This window comes from Drosophila ananassae, chromosome 2R (genome assembly GCF_017639315.1).
Source record: "Drosophila ananassae strain 14024-0371.13 chromosome 2R, ASM1763931v2, whole genome shotgun sequence".
Classification (NCBI taxonomy): domain Eukaryota; kingdom Metazoa; phylum Arthropoda; class Insecta; order Diptera; family Drosophilidae; genus Drosophila; species Drosophila ananassae.
The window spans coordinates 20,567,628-20,585,328 of record NC_057928.1 but is presented as its reverse complement, the minus strand read 5'-3'; the positions used below and the strand labels follow the sequence as shown (position 1 = coordinate 20,585,328).

The 17,701-nt window shown below is 42.9% G+C and overlaps 6 protein-coding genes across 7 annotated transcripts; 3 read left to right on the top strand and 3 right to left on the bottom strand.

The window, feature by feature from the left end:
• The first annotated feature begins 50 nt into the window (after window positions 1-50).
• Window positions 51-4,042, top strand: LOC6492932 (protein argonaute-2). The gene is made up of 7 exons (XM_001956642.4): window positions 51-195; window positions 252-329; window positions 726-1,519; window positions 1,573-1,661; window positions 1,729-2,338; window positions 2,403-3,781; window positions 3,843-4,042. Exons 1-7 carry the CDS (start codon window positions 180-182, stop codon window positions 3,934-3,936), a joined length of 3,060 nt encoding a protein of 1,019 aa, XP_001956678.1. The 5' UTR covers window positions 51-179; the 3' UTR covers window positions 3,937-4,042.
• Window positions 4,043-4,461: 419 nt separating this feature from the next.
• LOC6507095 (T-cell immunomodulatory protein) lies at window positions 4,462-6,730 on the bottom strand. The gene is made up of 2 exons (XM_001956643.3): window positions 6,420-6,730; window positions 4,462-6,363 (listed from the first exon to the last, which is right to left on the bottom strand). The coding sequence occupies exons 1-2, from the start codon at window positions 6,622-6,624 to the stop codon at window positions 4,757-4,759; spliced, it is 1,812 nt and encodes a 603-aa protein (XP_001956679.1). The 5' UTR covers window positions 6,625-6,730; the 3' UTR covers window positions 4,462-4,756.
• Window positions 6,731-6,865: 135 nt separating this feature from the next.
• Window positions 6,866-10,593, bottom strand: LOC6507094 (DNA repair protein Rev1). Of its 2 annotated transcripts, XM_014909578.3 has the most exons (7): window positions 10,453-10,593; window positions 9,089-10,395; window positions 8,749-9,031; window positions 8,264-8,687; window positions 7,684-8,185; window positions 7,408-7,605; window positions 6,866-7,349 (listed from the first exon to the last, which is right to left on the bottom strand). In XM_014909578.3, exons 1-7 carry the CDS (start codon window positions 10,486-10,488, stop codon window positions 7,202-7,204), a joined length of 2,898 nt encoding a protein of 965 aa, XP_014765064.1. In that variant the 5' UTR covers window positions 10,489-10,593; the 3' UTR covers window positions 6,866-7,201. The 2 variants fall into 2 exon arrangements, with proteins under 2 accessions (XP_014765064.1, XP_001956680.1); XM_001956644.4 differs by having other exon boundaries at window positions 7,408-8,185.
• LOC6492933 (mediator of RNA polymerase II transcription subunit 30) lies at window positions 10,575-11,687 on the top strand. Its single transcript, XM_001956645.4, has one exon. The coding sequence runs from the start codon at window positions 10,696-10,698 to the stop codon at window positions 11,641-11,643; it is 948 nt and encodes a 315-aa protein (XP_001956681.1). The 5' UTR covers window positions 10,575-10,695; the 3' UTR covers window positions 11,644-11,687.
• Window positions 11,688-11,781: 94 nt separating this feature from the next.
• Window positions 11,782-13,046, top strand: LOC6492934 (tax1-binding protein 3 homolog). Its single transcript, XM_001956646.4, has 3 exons — window positions 11,782-11,957; window positions 12,109-12,237; window positions 12,306-13,046. The coding sequence occupies exons 1-3, from the start codon at window positions 11,904-11,906 to the stop codon at window positions 12,492-12,494; spliced, it is 372 nt and encodes a 123-aa protein (XP_001956682.1). The 5' UTR covers window positions 11,782-11,903; the 3' UTR covers window positions 12,495-13,046.
• A 196-nt stretch (window positions 13,047-13,242) lies between these two features.
• Window positions 13,243-16,468, bottom strand: LOC6507093 (UDP-glucose 4-epimerase). Its single transcript, XM_014909577.3, has 4 exons — window positions 16,041-16,468; window positions 15,189-15,432; window positions 14,088-14,378; window positions 13,243-14,028 (listed from the first exon to the last, which is right to left on the bottom strand). Exons 1-4 carry the CDS (start codon window positions 16,085-16,087, stop codon window positions 13,507-13,509), a joined length of 1,104 nt encoding a protein of 367 aa, XP_014765063.1. The 5' UTR covers window positions 16,088-16,468; the 3' UTR covers window positions 13,243-13,506.
• Between the last annotated feature and the right edge of the window lie 1,233 nt (window positions 16,469-17,701).

The window sequence follows — 17,701 nt, the reverse complement described above, 5'->3', positions numbered from 1 at the left end:
TTCATTCGAAGTATCGATAATTCCAATTCAAACATCGAGTATAATGTACTTCACGACTAGAAATACTCGATAAAACGATAATTCGATGCAAATAAAATACATATTTACGACGAACTAGACGCGTATATCAACTTCTGTCAAAAAATCCAACTTTTTATATATAAGAAAATTCTTCAAAAATGGGGAAAAAAAATAGTGAGTTCCTTGGGCTTCGTAATTGGCCAATACTAATAGTTCCTTTCAAATCACAGAATATAAGGATGACGGGAAGCCACAACAGCAGCAGCAGCAACAGCAGCAGCCACAGCAGCAACAGCAACAACCACAAGGCAAGTGCACTTTAATTTCTAGAATTATCTTTGAAGCTCTGCTTCATTGTATGTGTGTATTTTTCGCACATATGTACATACGTGTGTATAAAGCAACTTGAAATGCACTAGACTACGGACTGTGAAGAATGACGTGTTTTTAAAGCAATATACATTGCCGGAAACCCCCTTTTTCATTTTTTTTATCTTCTGCTTTGAACTTACCTCTTACACCTTTGAATCAGAAATAATGAAATAACGATAATGCCTTCTAATTAATACATATGTATGTACATACATGTATGTATTTCATTTCACAACATAATGAAACACATATGTACATGTATTTTGCGATATAATAATATATTATTTCATAATTATATTATAGATAATTTTATGTAAATTATTCCCCTCCAGCTAGCTCCGGAGCCCCTGTTGGGCAACCACAGCGGCAGCAGGGTGGGGGTGGACAAGGGGCACAGCAGAGAAACCCGCTCCAGCAGCTTGAGCCTCAAGTGGGCCCCACTCCTTCTCAAGGACAACAGGGTCAGGGCGGATGGTCCCGAGTACCATCCCAACAGCCGGGACGCAGTCAGCAGCAGCAGTCCCATGGCCAAGGAGGTCAGCAGCAGCAGCAGCAGTCTCATGGCAAAGGAGGTCAGCAGCGTCAGCCGTATCAGGGGCAAGGAGGTCAGCAGCGTCAGCCGTATCAGGGGCAAGGTGGTCAGCAGCGTCAGCCGTATCAGGGGCAAGGAGGTCAGCAGCGTTATCAGCAAGGCTCGAGTGGTTTTCAAGGGGGGAACCAGCAGCGCCCACAACAAGGGCAACCAGGCACTCAACAACGCCCACAGCAGGGCCCTGGACCAAGTCAAGGTGGTTACAGGCAGCAGGGATCCCATCCGCAGCCGCAGAGATCCCAGGGGGGGGCTGTAGCTCCGTCTCTTCCCGCAGGTAGTATCAAGCGGGGAACTATTGGCAGACCCGGCGAAGTAGCCGTAAATTATCTGGACATAAATATGGAAAAAATGCCTGCCACGGCGTACCATTACGACGTTAAAATAATGCCCGAACGGCCCAAAAAGTTCTATCGCCAGGCCTTCGAGCAATACCGAGTGAACCAATTGGGAGGTGCTATTGCCGCGTATGATGGAAAGGCCAGTTGCTACTCAGTTGACAAGCTGAAGACAAACTCACAGAATCCAGAAGTGACGGTAAGATAAAACAAAATAGTTGTCTCAGCAACGGACTTAGAGCTTTCATCTAGGTTACTGATCTTCACGGCCGCACTCTTCGCTATACAGTGGAAATAAAAGAGACTGGAGACACGGAAGTGAATCTGAACTCGCTCAAGAGGTGGGAGGAAACGTTTCTATTTGAGCAATATATTATTGCTTTAAAATTCTTTTAATTCGGTTCATAGCTATATGACGGAGCGAATCTTCGACAAGCCCATGCGTGCCATGCAGTGCCTGGAGGTGGTCTTGGCATCCCCATGCCACAACAAGGCCATTCGGGCTGGCCGCTCGTTTTTCAAAATGTCAGAACCAGGCCAGCGCCGCGAGCTTGAGGACGGATACGAAGCTTTGGTGGGTCTCTATCAGGCCTTCATGCTGGGCGATAAACCGTTTCTTAATGTCGACATATCTCACAAATCCTTTCCAATTGCTATGCCGGTTCTTGAGTACCTAGAGAGGTTTGGTCTGAAACAGAGAATAAACGCCAGCACCAGTCTAGATCAATCTCGTCGCTTTATTGAACCGTTCTTGAAGGGAATTAATATAGTCTACACACCACCAACCTCTTTTGGGACTGCTTCGCGAGTCTATAAAGTAAACGGACTTTCCGCATACCCATCTAATAAGCAGACCTTTGTTTTGGAGGGAAAAACACTTACGGTTTCGGATTATTTCAAATCGCGCAACTATGTCTTGAAGTACCCTTCGCTTCAGTGCCTTCACGTCGGACCACCAGTGAAGAATATCTATGTGCCCATTGAGCTCTGTCATATTGAGGCAGGTCAAGCCCTAAACGTAGGTTTTCCATTCCTTTCCTCATTGAAAGACTTGAATAAAAACATAATTTGAATCATTTTAGAGAAAAGATGGTGCCACTCAAGTTGCTAATATGATCAAGTTTGCGGCCACATCGACGAATGTACGTAAAGAGAAGATCATGCATCTACTGGACTTCTTCAAGCACAACTTGGACCCAACCATTAGTCGCTTCGGAATTCGTATCGCCAATGATTTCATCGTGGTACACACACGAACCCTTAACGCGCCCCAATTGGAGTATAAAGATAACAAATGGGCCTCCCCAAGAAACGGATCATGGCGCATGGATAACATGAAATTCCTCGAGCCAAAAAATAAGGCCCATAAATGGGCCGTACTTTATTGCAACGGTGGGCGTCCAATTCCGTTTAGCCAACTCTCTGATTTTGAGAGACAGATGTTGAACCAAAGCAAGTCAGTAAACGTGGTTCTAGAAGCTAAAGCTGATATACGACCATTCAAGGATGATCGTGATCTTGACCAATGTTTTGTGGATCTCAAGAAAAACCAATGCGATCTGGCTTTCGTCATTATTCCCAATTACGGTGCCTCATACGAAACCATTAAGCAGAAGGCCGAATTAAAGCACGGCATTCTAACACAATGCATCAAACAATTCACTTTTGAACGGAAGCTTAATCCTCAAACGATTGGCAACATCTTATTGAAGGTTAACTCCAAATTGAATGGCATTAATCACAAGCTAAAGGAAGATACTCGACTGCCAGTGCCCAAAAACGCCATGTTCCTTGGCGCCGATGTGACCCACCCATCACCCGATCAGCGTGAAATTCCCAGCGTAGTGGGCGTGGCCGCATCTCACGATCCTTACGGCGCTGCATACAATATGCAATATAGATTGCAGCGTGCAGCCCTTGAGGAGATTGAAGACATGGAGTCGATCACGTTAGCGCATTTGAGCGTTTATAAAAAATTCCGTGGAAAATATCCGGAACATATTATCTATTATCGCGATGGTGTAAGCGATGGTCAGTTCCCTAAAATCAAAAATGAGGAGCTTAGGGGCATTAAGGCGGCCTGCGCTAAAGTCGCCATCAATCCGAAGATTTGTTGCGTGATTGTGGTTAAGCGACACCACACCCGCTTCTTCCCGAAGGGTGAGCCATCCCAATACAATAAATTCAATAACGTAGACCCTGGAACCGTGGTCGATCGCACCATCGTCCACCCCAACGAGATGCAGTTCTTTATGGTCAGCCATCAGTCCATTCAGGGAACGGCCAAGCCGACCCGCTACAATGTCATCGAAAACACTGGAAACCTGGACATCGATGTGATCCAACAAATGACTTACAATCTGTGCCACATGTTTCCACGCTGCAATCGCTCTGTTTCGTACCCGGCTCCTGCTTACTTGGCTCATTTGGTGGCTGCTCGTGGACGCGTCTATCTTAATGGGTATGGCGTTTATTTTTTTTTTGTAGTAATGTGGCGATTTTTTTAACTTTTTATTTTGCAGGTCTAACAGGTTCGAGCCTAACTTAAAAAAAGAGTACGAAAAGCGTAAAATTGTGGAAGTGTTTTTGATGACCAATCCCATGTACTTCGTTTAATCACCCAGCTTTGAATGCGATATTTGGAAAAATTATCCAAAATTATATGATATCCTGTTACACTTTTTTAAAAATAAAAATACATATGCTTCATGCCTTACCCTTACTAAACTGGCTTTAGACATATTACTAGTCAAGTTATTTGACAAAATTCTAACCATTTAGCATAAACAATAAGAAAAATCAGACCTTGGTCCTAAAATGTAAACTGAAAGCTGGGTATGGGATGCAGGCCTCAAGGGGTTATCAATTTCATTTTACTTTATATAGCCGAGCATACATTTTTGTGAAATATTTCCAGCTTATCTGTATATGTGGGACAAGACCCTATTATTTGTTCACTTTGAAATTTATTATTAGCAACGATTATGCTTCTACTCAGTGGGTCTTATCAACCCATTGAATTAGAACTTGAAAATGAAAGTAAGAAATATTTAAAAACAAATATACAAATATATATAATAAAAAAAGAAGGAGTACAAAAATCGATCGATTAGATCTTATTTAGAAAAAACTCACATTAAATTTTGGAACAAATGTACGTTATTATTATCACATTTTTTAAATCATATACATTTATAAATATTAGAGTAAAGGATACATCCTGCTGGTACCATAATGGGAATGATTTTTCCGAAAAATAGCACGAGAAATTTGTCTGTAATTGCTTTTTATATACATTCCGGTAGAAAAACATGATACCAACAGATTAGAATCCTTAAATAATTATTTTATTACACAATTTTAAATGTTAAATTATTTTGAACCACTTCAGGGCATCAAAAGAAATACTTATATTATATTTATGATTTGCGACCCTCTACATTGCATCAAAATGGAACCTGTGAGACTCTTGCAGCCGCTCCTGTTTATCCTCGCGTTTTTCTTTAATATACAAAACAAGGATAATGAAGACGATAACTAGGCAGGTGCCACCCAGGGCAACAACGCTCATTAGGATAAGCTTACTGGGCGTTACGAACAGCTGCGCCTTCCAGTGCGATGGCGAGTCCAACGGTTTTGGCACAACTATAATCTGTGAGTTGGGTATAAGTTGGGTAAAATTGCGATACTTGCTACCCAGACCCACAGTCAGTTTGTCCACAAAATTGGGCGTTCGACCCAGGCCAAAGCACGTGTATGGCAGCTGTAGGGCAAAGTATGATGCCTGGGGCAATTGGACACTACTCCCACACTGCTGATCACCATCTTGAGTTATTGTGCTGTACGTGATCCGAGGGCCAGGCAAGTTAGTTCCATAGGTGCGCTGTTTCCTGCCCAGAGCCGTTCGACGTTCCGGGTTCTGTTTGTTGTCCAGTCCAGTTAACACAATTACCTTAACAAAGTTGGCATCGTAATCTAGAGTGTTGAGGAAAGCTAGGGGTTGGTAGACGCCGGCTTGATTCTTTCGGATGAGTATTACATCCAGAACACCATCCTGGTAGAAGTCATAGAAAGCTCCAGCCACTGTATTATTACCCATCGGAGATAGAGCGTTCCAACGAACCTCGAACGTACGCTTCGAGGGATTGTGGCACGAAGTACACGCTACGTTTTCCAGCAGGAACGTCTGCGTGAACGTCGGTTTCCCGACAGTTAACGGCTGGAGCGTGATCAACAGATCGGGATACCCGTCCAGATTAAAATCGCCACTACGCGCCGTAATTGTTCTCAAATAAATGTCGTCAGGATCGGGGGGAACAAAGGTCCATGTAACGCCCAGTGGATCACGAAAATCGACCGGCAGAATACGAAAATCCATGCCATCGTGCACCATAATCGATGAGTTCCTACAGTTGGCATAGATGCAAAACGGAACAACAATATTCTGCTCTCCTTTCAGTTCAAAATCCATGAAAACAGCCTGACCGACATGGTAATCATTTCGTCCAATGGGCTGGAACTTAATTTCGTACTTGTAGCTAAAGTTTTCCTGTTTATCGCGTTCGTTGACCCCATACCACACCTCATACGAATCTTTTGTCTGAAGGAACAGATCGGCTAGGAAATCACCGTTGAAATCAAGATAGGCATTGGCATTTGGAATGGCCAAGGTGTTTGAAGTTAAGCCCGTTGGTTCCGCCTGGTGGCGTACTTCCGGTGCTTTTCTACTGCTGTTGAATATCCAAAATGTCCGTTCGTTATTTGAATCCAGTCCGTAGAGATCGATGATCATGTCCCGGTTAAAGTCCATGGCCATTACCTCACCCCGGCTGGAAAATAGGGGCTCGTGTGCGCATTGGAGCTCTGTGGTGTTGCCCCAATTGATATATACATCATATGCCGCCTGGCCGTCACTACTTTTAATGTTGATCAGGACATCCATCTGGGCGTCGCCATCAAAGTCTCCAGGAATGACGCTTACAATTTTTTTACCATCGTATTCGCAATAGGGACCCATCCTCAGCAGAGGCTCCGTGTAGTGACCTACATAAATGAGGGAATATTAAATATGGGGATTATTCGTTTATCCAAACACCAACCGTAGAGTATTCGTAGCGATGTCATCTTGTCGCCAATGACGAAAACGTCTGTGAATTCGTCCGAATTGAAGTCTCCGAAGGCTGCCACGATTCCCTCACGGATATTGCCAAAGACCTTGTCTGTGATGTCGCTGGAACGGATCATGCGGCAGGTTCCCAGCAAGAACAGGAGCAGGAGCCCCAGATGCAGAATGGATTTCGCCATTCCGGATCCCCAAGTTTTTCACTGCTGATTTGCGTTGTCTTTCGTTTGTTTTTTGGATCTTTGTTATTGTTGCAAAATCAATACTGAGTCAGAAGAGAGACTGTCCACTTTGTTAAAATGACGATGTTATCGATAAAAGTGTTATCAGGTGGCAGTCCTTCTTTATAGTTACTTCTTTAAAGCGCCAAATTCAAAGGAAATAATTTTTAAGAGCAAATGGTTGAGTAAAAAAATGGTTTTATTTTATTTTTTAAAAATGGTAGCTTTTTATTAAATACTTAAAAACTGGCTAATATATATTCCTTTTAAAGTTTCATCAATTTATAGCTATACGCGTTTTGAACATTTGCTTTTGCTTTTGAAATGATCACATTTTGCTTATTTAAAATTAACAAAATTAATCATTATCAATTGAATACGAAATCATTCCCTAGATTTGTTCTAAACAAAAATAATACGATTCAGATTTCAATGAGCTGCAAAATAATGAAATGTTTATGTTTAATATAAGCTACTCATCACAGAGTAAAGGAACTTATATTGAATTCCTGAAAATACATATTAAAATTATATTTGGTTATCCCACACACTTATAGCAGCGGATTGTCTCGGTGAAGTGCATATTGTAGCCTTGCAGCTCAATCATTTTTTTTTGAATATCCGACTCTAAGTGGTTGTAAGCCATATGCCACGGACATGAGTTGCTTCGTTTAGAGTTAATAAGGCTGCAGAAAAAAAAAACCATAGTATGTATTATATAGAAGCACAAAATATACCATATACCGGCACAGGTACTTCATCACATCGTAGATTTGGCTCATTTTATCAGCTTTTACCAACTTGTAGATCTGACCATGCATCAAATTTACGTCAGCTGGGGCGGGCACTTCCTCCTTGGTAACCCACTCGTTTAGCAGGTTCTTGTAGTCTAATTGAAGCAAAAAGTTAGGCTCCTCAATGCAGGGAACTTCTTCCACAGGCCTGGAAATGTAATCAAGAAGAGCTGGGTGAATATGCTTGGGAAGCTCCTCAATATAATCGGATACAATTTGATCGGACCGACAACCAAGTTCGTACTCCTTGCGAGTGGCTCTCTTTTCCAAACGTGCTATTGCTGCCTTTGAGGTAGAAGGTTGAAGATCGCTTTCATTTAGTGGACTGCTGGATGGCGAGAAGGCCAGAGCGAGAGGTGGTGGCGATGGAATGCGAGTGCATAGTTTCTTGCTCGGAGACCTGCCAGTTTCATCATTTTCGGAAATGCGAAGGTACTCCTCCTTGAAGGTGAGAACCTCACGACGAATGTCATCCGGTAGCTGAGCTAAAATGTCGGGATCAAATTGTCCCGCTGAAGCAGAAACAAGACTCGATTCATCTGCCCCGAAAAAATCATAATTTCGCGAAGGCTCATTTCGCACTTTATCCTCATTTAAAGATTTCCGACCAGCGGCCGCTGTCAACATGCTAAGTACGTTGGTCTTTTCCTTTGGCTTCACTTTAGTTTCCTCTGGTATAGGTTTGCTATTCGTTGCTGGCACTTCTTGTGGTTCCACCGTAGTTTGATCTAGATTTTGTGTGAGAAGTGTATATTTTTAAGTATGTATGTTGTGTACGGTATGTGTACTATGATTGATTTAAATACCCTTCTTTTTCTCAGTTATTTTGACAAACATCTTTTTCAAAATGTTCTCCTTGCGCACCACATTGACGTCTTCCAGTTTACTCAAGTGTATCCCAATTCCGCGCAGTTCATTCGGAGGCAAATGGGCCTCCCTCATTAGTTTAAGAACGTGCGAAGTAATAACATTAACGTCGTCTGTGGAATGCTTCAGAATGGATGACTTGTTGATCACATCGCAGACTCCGTGGCCCATGAACTTCGATGTTTCGACAGGGGCTTCGGCAGCGCGAACCATGACCTTAAGATTGATCGACTTCGTCCTACGTTTGGCATCTATTAGACGGGTGGTTACCTCGGCACCGAGCTGACGTAGAAAGTTTTCGACCTCGATCGGTTTGGAGAAACGGATGCCATAGTTTGCCTCGGCAGAAACTTGTTTGCGTTGCTTTACAAAGTGTTATTAAATTATTAGATGGAGATTATAATTATAAAGAAAATTACTCAACCTGCTCGTAGTTCAAGGGACGCGTATCTACTCCTTGGCAGTTTTGGTACAAAGTTTGGGCCTGTTTCTTGCCCAGCACAGATTCCAACTTTTCGAGTGTGATCTTTTGGACGTCGCCACAGCTGGACAAGCCCACCTGACTCAGTTTGTAACTCATGCTGCTGCCCACACCAGGCAGAGACTCCAAGGGAGTGGGTGCCATATAGGCCAGCAAGTCTTGGTCGTGATCCAACAAGTACTGGCCATTCGGTTTGGCCTCTTTTGTGGCCATGCGAGCTAGAAGCCTAAAAGAATGCATAATTTTTTAATATTTGAGTGTTTAAATTACGTTTTGTACCCACTTATTTGATCCCACACCTGCTGAGCAAGGACACCCAGTTTTGGCGTGCACTTCCTGCCTCAGATAGCCGACAAAGGCCATAACATCTACTTTTAGATCATCCACTAGATCGGTAAGCTCAACGAACATTTCGTCACAGCTGACAGCCTCAATGTTTAAAGTGTATTGGGACACCGTATTATATAGAGTAAATGCCACCTCCTTGTATCCCTCAAAGTCGTAGGGGATCGTCTTTAGCTCCGGGCACATTTTTAGGGCCTGCCCCACAAACATGCCGTTGCGAATGCCTTTCTTACGGGCCTCATAGCTGCATGAAGCAATCTCCGAGAGCGACATCTTCTTATCAAATCCCGATCGAACCTTATCCGCTTTAATGTTGTCATGAAGATGGTGCTCAAAGCGTTGGGCAAAGAGTTCCAGCTCCGCCTCCCTGTCCGCCTGGGGATGCACCGGTACATCAGTAGCTGCGCTTCCTCCCTTTGAATGTGTCACAGCTACGGGCAGGCCGCGCAACTCCGGATGGGATCTCAAGCCCACCGAAACAAAGAAACAGTCCATGTCGATGTGCATTACGTATCTCACGGAGCCAATCTGGGTACTTTTCGTTAGGGTCTTTAGATCCTGTCTTTTGGGGAACCCTTTGGAGCCTTGGGCCTGTCTTAGCTCACAGACGTACTGCTTGAATCCTGCTCCCAGGGTGGCAATGTGATGCAGTCGTGAGTTTTTGTAAAATTCTGTAAGGAATCCCGGGTCCACAGCACTCATTGCATTGTGGGAGGGGTTGCTCGTAGTGGACAGGTTTGTGATCTTTGCCTCCTTCTCTGGGGAAGCAGCCACGGCCTGTTGGAGCTCCTTGAGTATCCCATCTAAATTGGAATCAGACTTTTTCAAAGGCGGCTCTTCCAGCTTGCTGTCATTGTTGCTATCATTCTTTGATTTTCCGAAATTTAAACGGGGCTGCGAAGTCTTCTGATTGGTGTAGAGCAGGTATGGCTTATAGTCCAGGATTTTCTCATTTTCCAGACAATCCACCACCCACTGAGCGCTGATGAACTTGCTCAGATTCATATTCCGCACCTTGACGTCCGGCACATTGGTGGCAATTGTGAATGTCGTGTGGGGACGTTCATAATGATGGTAGGTTCCACCGTGCACCATCATGATTCTTTTTAGCTCGTCGGCAGAAGGATTGGTTCGGCCATTAACGAAAATTGAAATGCCGGCAAATAAGTTGGACTTGCGAAATGGATCGCTGGCGGCGGTGAACTGCTCCTCTAGCTTAGATTTCTTTGCTTCAAAGTAGCCGCCCTAGAGGCGTTGATAGGTAATAGAATTTCTTTGTCTTGTAATTTTGCAAAATCTTACCCAGTCGCCGAATCCATTGTGCTCGTCGCGAGCCATGGCTTAAATTACAAATGTAATTCGTTTGGCTCCAACTTGGTCAGGGTTAGAAAAGGCAAAAGAAAATTCCTCTTTTCGGTACTAAGAATACTAGTGCTGTAAAAGACGTCAACTATTGTTCTGCAGCCCTGCGAAATTCGCGTTCGATTGTAAATTTGTTTTGTTTTTAATTGTAAATTTGTTGCGAATTTGATTATCTAAAAAAATATGTGGAAGTACGGACAAAACCAGGGAAATCAAGGCCCTGCCGGTGCCGGCGGAGGAGGTGGCAACCCCAATATGATGCCAATGGGTGGCTTCGGCATGCAGGGCAATATGCAGCAGATGCACATGTCGCCCCAGCACCAGCAACAGCAAATGGGCATGATGGGTGGCCCCGGTGGAATGCAGATGAATCCGCAGGCTGGTGGACCCGGAGGTCTGATGCCCGGAATGTCCCCGCAGCATCAGATGCAGCAGCAACAAATGATGCAACAGCAGATGATGGGCCAACAGCAAGGAGTCACTGGCATGGGTGGTGGCGTTGTTGGAATGGGAGGTCCCGGCGGCATGGGTGGCGCAGGCGGTAGTGTTATGCCCCAACAACAACAGCAGCCACAGAATATGCCACAGCAGCAACAGCCGCCACAACAGCTCACCCCTGGCACCCCAGCAGGAGTAGCACCCGGAGGCGCTGGCGGTAGCAACAATATGCTAGCTATTTCCCAACAGAATCCCCACAAGGAGATCAACATCGTTCAACTGTCGCGCCTGGGTCAGGAGACGGTACAGGATATAGCCTCACGATTTCAGGAGGTGTTTTCCGCCTTAAAAAACATACAGCCCACCTCGCATCGAGATAATAATACGGAAAAGAAGGTGCAGGAGTATTTTCGCACTATTCGTTTGCTCTTTAAACGAGTTCGCATCATCTATGAGAAGTGTAACGACGCCGGAATGGATTACATGAGTGCAGAGAACCTTATTCCATACCGTGATGAACCGGAGCCAAGGATCGAGCCTTCGCAGTGCGATGAATACCGGAAGGTTGTCCAAGAGAACCATGAGCTCATAGAGACTGTAAAGTTAAAGAACCGACAGCTGAGGGAGATTATCGACAGGACGCGTATAATTATATGGGAGATCAATACTATGCTGGCCATGCGACGGTCTTAGATTTATTCCTTTAATTGTCAATAAAAAAAATATTTAAAAGCTAAGCATTTTGTACTTGTTTTAATCTTAAATCTCCAAATAGTAACCCCTCGACTACGCCTCTGTCTTATTTTGCCGCAGATGTTTTGTATACACACATTTGAGACTTTTCCAACACTAATACGCATTTACTCCAAGAAGAAGAAGAAGAGTTTGTTGTGGGCGACAAAACTGAAAATATATTTTTTATCCAATATTTTATATATATAAAATTTGAAATCATGGCAAAGATGGCATTTCAACACCAGGCCGGCACGGCCATGGAGTGTCTGAGCGTAAGAATCAATTAATTTCAGTCAGCATCCAAAAAAATCCACTTACTCTCTCCGGAAGGCGTGTGTGTATTGGTGAAATTGGGTCGCTGGACCAATAATACAAGCTACTTTCATATTTTAACAATTGATTTACCTGTTTCCCGATTGTTAGATTCCAATAACGCTTCACAAGGAAAAAGACTATGACCAGGAGGGCCGTGAAATACTGAAGTGTGGCTTTAAAATTGGCGGAGGGATCGATCAGGACTATAAAAAGAGCCCCCAGGGCTACACGGACTATGTGAGACAATGATTTACAACTCAAATAATGAATAATTTTATCTAAGGGCTTCTCTATTATTACTTCAGGGCATATATGTGACGGAGGTGCACGAAGGCAGCCCAGCAGCTCGCGCAGGATTGCGAATCCATGACAAGATCCTTCAGTGCAACGGCTACGACTTCACCATGGTCACCCACAAAAAGGCCGTAAGCTACATACGAAAAAACCCGATCCTCAATATGCTGGTAGCTCGCAAGGGCGTAACATCAACATAAGCGAGCCTTGGAGCAGAGTTTCCAGTGACTCTAGCAGTATTTAAGCGGCATCTAAAAACTATTCACTCTACTGCCTCTCATTGCTAAGGATCTCTTTGCCCCTCGAAACCTATCAGATTACATAGATATACCATATATATTATAATATATATATATATTCACAAAGTATGCATATCGCGCACATAATATACCCAGCTAAAAAATGTAGCTCATAGTAATGCTTCTCGTTGATTTCGATTTCTTTGCCTCCATCAGTTGTTGAAAAAATCGCCAAGCTCTAGTGCAAATAACAGATTGCCAAATACTTAAGAACCGATTTAAACAGACTCGAATATAAACAATTTTGTACTTTTATAAATACAATCCATTCCAAAAACCAAAACAGAAGCAAATGACGAACGCAAAGTTGTTGAAAAAAAGACAATTTACATTAATAGTACATACTTGTGATAAATGCCGTTTACTGTGCAGCGATTAAGTTTTAAATTTGAGTTTTTTTAATGTTAAATTGCATTTAAATAAATGTTTGCTAAATAAATGTGGTGGAAAAAATCTTCTGGGATGCTAATGTATATATTAAGAGTTGACTAATAAAAAATAGTATTCAGGTAAGTGATTTCTCCGTATGATGACGAACTATCCCACCTTGACTTCGACCTTAATTACGTGATTGCGCCTCAATAGTCAACGTCAACTAATGATGCTCGCGGTCGTATCAGCCCTAGCATCCGAGTAAACAAGCAGAAAATTACATGACGACAGCGACAGGCCTTTTTTTTTTAATTATAAAGTACTTTGGATTTACATATACACACTTAAAAACATCAAAAGTAATGGCTACTACATGGAATTTGGAAAGAAATATACACAACTAGACACGAGGAAGAATAGGTATACCTGAATTAGCAACTAGATGTGGCTAAAATTCAAGCCGGAATCTGCGAGCAGGCGAGGAACTTGCGAGCAGCAGGAACAAAGGCAAGATACAACAAAAAAAAATAAAGGAAAGAAACTACTTGTTGGCGTAACCGTTGGGATTTTGACTTTGCCAGCGCCACGTGTCCTCGCACATTTTGTCAATGCCACGGGTTGCCTTCCATCCCAGCTTCTGCTCAGCCAATTTGGCGTCCGCGTAGCAGGTAGCCACATCTCCGGATCGTCTATCAACTAGCGCGTAGGTGACCTTCTTTCCGGAAGCCTTCTCAAACGCCTTTACCATGTCCAACACGGAATATCCGACTCCAGTGCCCAGGTTATAGGCAAAGAAACCCGTCTCCGCAATGTTTCGCAGCTTGTCCAAAGCCTTTACATGGCCCTCGGCCAAGTCAACGATGTGAATGTAATCACGAACACCAGTGCCGTCCTTCGTGGGAAAGTCGCTGCCGTATACACTCAGGCTGGGACGGCGACCCACGGCCACTTGTGCAATGTAAGGCATCAGATTGTTGGGCTCGCCGTTAGGATCCTCCCCAATCCTTCCACTTATGTGGGCGCCCACCGGATTGAAATAACGCAACGAAACCACGGCCCAGCGCTATAATAGAAAATAATATTTATTAGCCTTGGTAGTAGAAAGAAAAGTGATGGTCTTACCTTATCTGACTTGCAGAGATCCTTGAGGATCTCTTCGGTGAAGTACTTCGTCTTGCCGTAGGGCGATGTGCAGTTGCCAGTGGGGTGTTCCTCGGTCACGGGCAGGAATTTCGGCTCACCGTAAACAGTAGCACTGGAGCTGTAGACGAACTTGAACACATTGTTATCAGCCATCGCCTCCAACAGGACATTGGTGCCGGTCATGTTGTTGTGATAGTACTGGAGTGGGATGCGACAGGATTCGCCCACAGCCTTCAAGGCAGCAAAATGGGCCACCATGTCGATTTTGTGCTATTAAAATAAAAGAAAGAGTATTACGATTATAAACTTTAAAGAATTTATTTGTTTTCGAAGGTCAAGAAAAAGGTCAATAAAAGGATTTGTTTTTGTTTTAGGCGCCCCATAATTGCATTTCGGACCTGATAAGATTCGAACTGATAGTTCGAATAAACATATTTCTAAAATAAACACATTGTGTATGCACATAAAATAGAAATATAAATATTCAAGGTTTTCAGGTTGAATAAATATGCTTGATTTAAATATTCTTGTTAGTGAACATATTTGTTAAAAAAAACTATTATTCACGGTTGATTTGGGTTTTTGGGAAAAAGCTTATTTAACCAACAAAGTACTAAGAGAAAGAATTGCTCATAAAATTCCCCAGTTGCGATTAAAGCGAAAATCTGCTTGCCTAATCAACAATATACGTAAACATGGTTATCTATTCCCCCCGGTTCGAGTATAATCGAGTATAATGGCCTCAAATACATATTGATGGCTGCAAGTACTGCAGTACGTGCTATGGAGCAGTCTGTGGATGCCAGCGCACCAAGCTAATTCTGACCTCGTCGCCTCCAAGTAGGGACGGAGGTGGGGCTGCGCGATCTTAGTCAGGGTCGATCAGACGACGACTACGTCGGAAGTGCCCAACCACTTGAGCAAACAAAACGAGAAAACATTGCTAACGACTGATAGCGCGCCAACCAGATAAGGATGATTGAATGGTATCCAAGTTGGCAGTGCTCTGAAACAGAAACTGAAACAGAACAGCAAAAAAAACCCAAAAAACTGCTGACGTGCCCATGGTGGCACACTTACCTCCTGGAAAACGGAGCGCACTTGCTCTCGATCGGTGATGTCCACACGATAGAAGTGAACCTTCTTGCCGGTGATGTCCTGGACGCGGCTCAGGGCCTCTGGCAGCTTGGCGGCACCACTGCTGTAGGCATTGCACAGGTTATCCACACAGATGACGTTGTAGCCCGCGTTGAGCATCTCCAGTACAGTGTGGGAACCAATGTAGCCGGCTCCTCCGGTGACCAAAACAGTGGGTGGGGCCATTCTACGCGAGATATGGGGGGATAGAGAAAGGGAAAATTAGGCCACACGAGCTACATTCTTACTGACGTCACGTCAGCAAAAAAAAAATGCGAGAATCTATATATTAAACATAGCCGAAGTCATTATACTCTTGCAAATGGCATTCTACAGGAATCGAAGGATAGTTTATTATAGATTCTTACAATTTCTTTAAGAAAAAGGGGATTTAAGTAATTTTTTTGTGAAACTATCGGGGGAAACCGCCTTTTGCAAGAGTATTAAAAGTTTTTTGGGAAGACAGAAGAACGAAGAGCAGCGGGCGTGCGAAATACCTGTCTGCTCTTCTCTCGGCTAACGGGGCTTTGCCAACGTGTTGGCACCTCTCTCTCTCTCACCTGTATACAGGTAAATATCTGTCTGGTGGTGACCCCCGTTTAGTGATTCAGCTAAACGGAAAAAAAATACTCTGCCCTTGAAACGCAGATTCCGATGACCCAAAAGTAAAGATGCGTACGTTGAGGTTGCAGATGAAAAAAGGTGGCTGACGCTGATGCTGATGCTGATCCAAAGCCAAAGCCAAAGATCGCTGACCGATCACCGTCGAGTGTGTGTTAACGTATGTTACTTAACCCGTTTCTTGCACTTGTCCGTTCGTCTCGCAGAGCTTCTTCATTCATTTGTGTTATTGTGCTTCCTGCTCGACTCGCCGATTTTTGCGTCTGTTTTGCTCCGCGTGTGTCTCACAACTGATGACTGTTGTGGCTCTCTGCGGAGCGAAGCCTATTTAACTTGTTCTGCCGTCGCCAGCTGTAGCAGCAGCTCTTATCAGCCAACGATTTGGGTGGCGCGGGCTATGGGTTGCGCTTATCGTTTAGAAACTATCATTTACCAGCCGGTATATGTGCTACCTGCAACCCACAAAAGTATCTGTGATCCAGGCCAATCTTTGTCATATAAGTTTATCAACTGGATGAGCTTTTTCATTCCGCATATTCCAATTTGATTTGGGCTTTTGTGTTATCATTAGTTTTGTTATTACTCTATTGTTATTGTTGTTGTAAAATCAATAAATCAGGTTCGGTTAGTGATGGTTGGGGTTCGATAACATTAGTGTTGTAAAACACTATGTTGATCTCTGTATGATTAACTATTTAAATTTAAATGCTATATTTTTATTATTTTAATATAGTAACAAATAATATTTTGAAAGAAATTTGTTTCTGGAACTTAAATAAATTGTAATTATAAATTATTGAAAAAGTCTAGATGGCGCCACAAATTTTAAGATTAGTTGGTTTCACAACCAATGGTGGCTGTACAAACTATTTTATACCTTTTATGATTTGACAAAAAGCGTTATTGCAGCCCTGATAACTGAAATTCAAAATTAAATTTTTCATTCTTATAAATTAAAAAAAATAAAAATGGTTATTTATGTTAAAGTTTCTATTTTCATATCATATTCTACTTTTGATTCGATTCGAATATTTTTTTATGTTTCTATAATCATTTCAACCTAATTAAAAATGTATTTGCGCAGCAATAACAATTCTCTCAATGAAATGCCCCTATTTCTGAATGAATTTCGAAATATGAATGGGGATGTCGACGGCTCCCCACTGATTACTTTAGTCAATAGCACTTTTATGGTTCTTATCTTATGGGGTTTTTTCGATTACCAACTTTAGTTTTTTTTTTGTTGTTGAGTTATGAGGAATACCTGAAGTATTTATCAAAAACTGTAACTCAAACATAAAATTTTTTATTTTTAATTAATTATAATACTAATAGGCCAGAATCCCAATTGAAGAATCTATATTTCTTGAAATAATACGCCACAAATCATAAATAACATACTACTGGGTCGTCACATATTTCGCAGTTGGCGTATGTCTCTGTTTGTATGTTTTTTTTTCAGATTCTCCGGCACATAGGCAGTCACATACACAAACAGACAATTGAGGATCCGGCCCCCGCCAAAGACGAATTCAAAATACACATAACCGGAAATGAGTTAGTTGAACTTCCGTCATCGGTCGCCTCTGGATGGCGCTGGCCTGCAATATATTTTATGTGAGCAACAATAATTTGCACAGTCACATAAAGACTGAGAAGTCTCGTAGAACCGAAGAGGCTCTGTCGCTGCTCAAATCTTTCGTGGAAGTCACATTATGTAGCGTAGTCTGGTCTACATAGAAGCGTACTTGCTCATGCTCTCATGATCCCGACCCGGCCTGCGCCTATCTGAAATTATGTGACGAACATAAATTCCAAATAAGCTAAATCTAGGA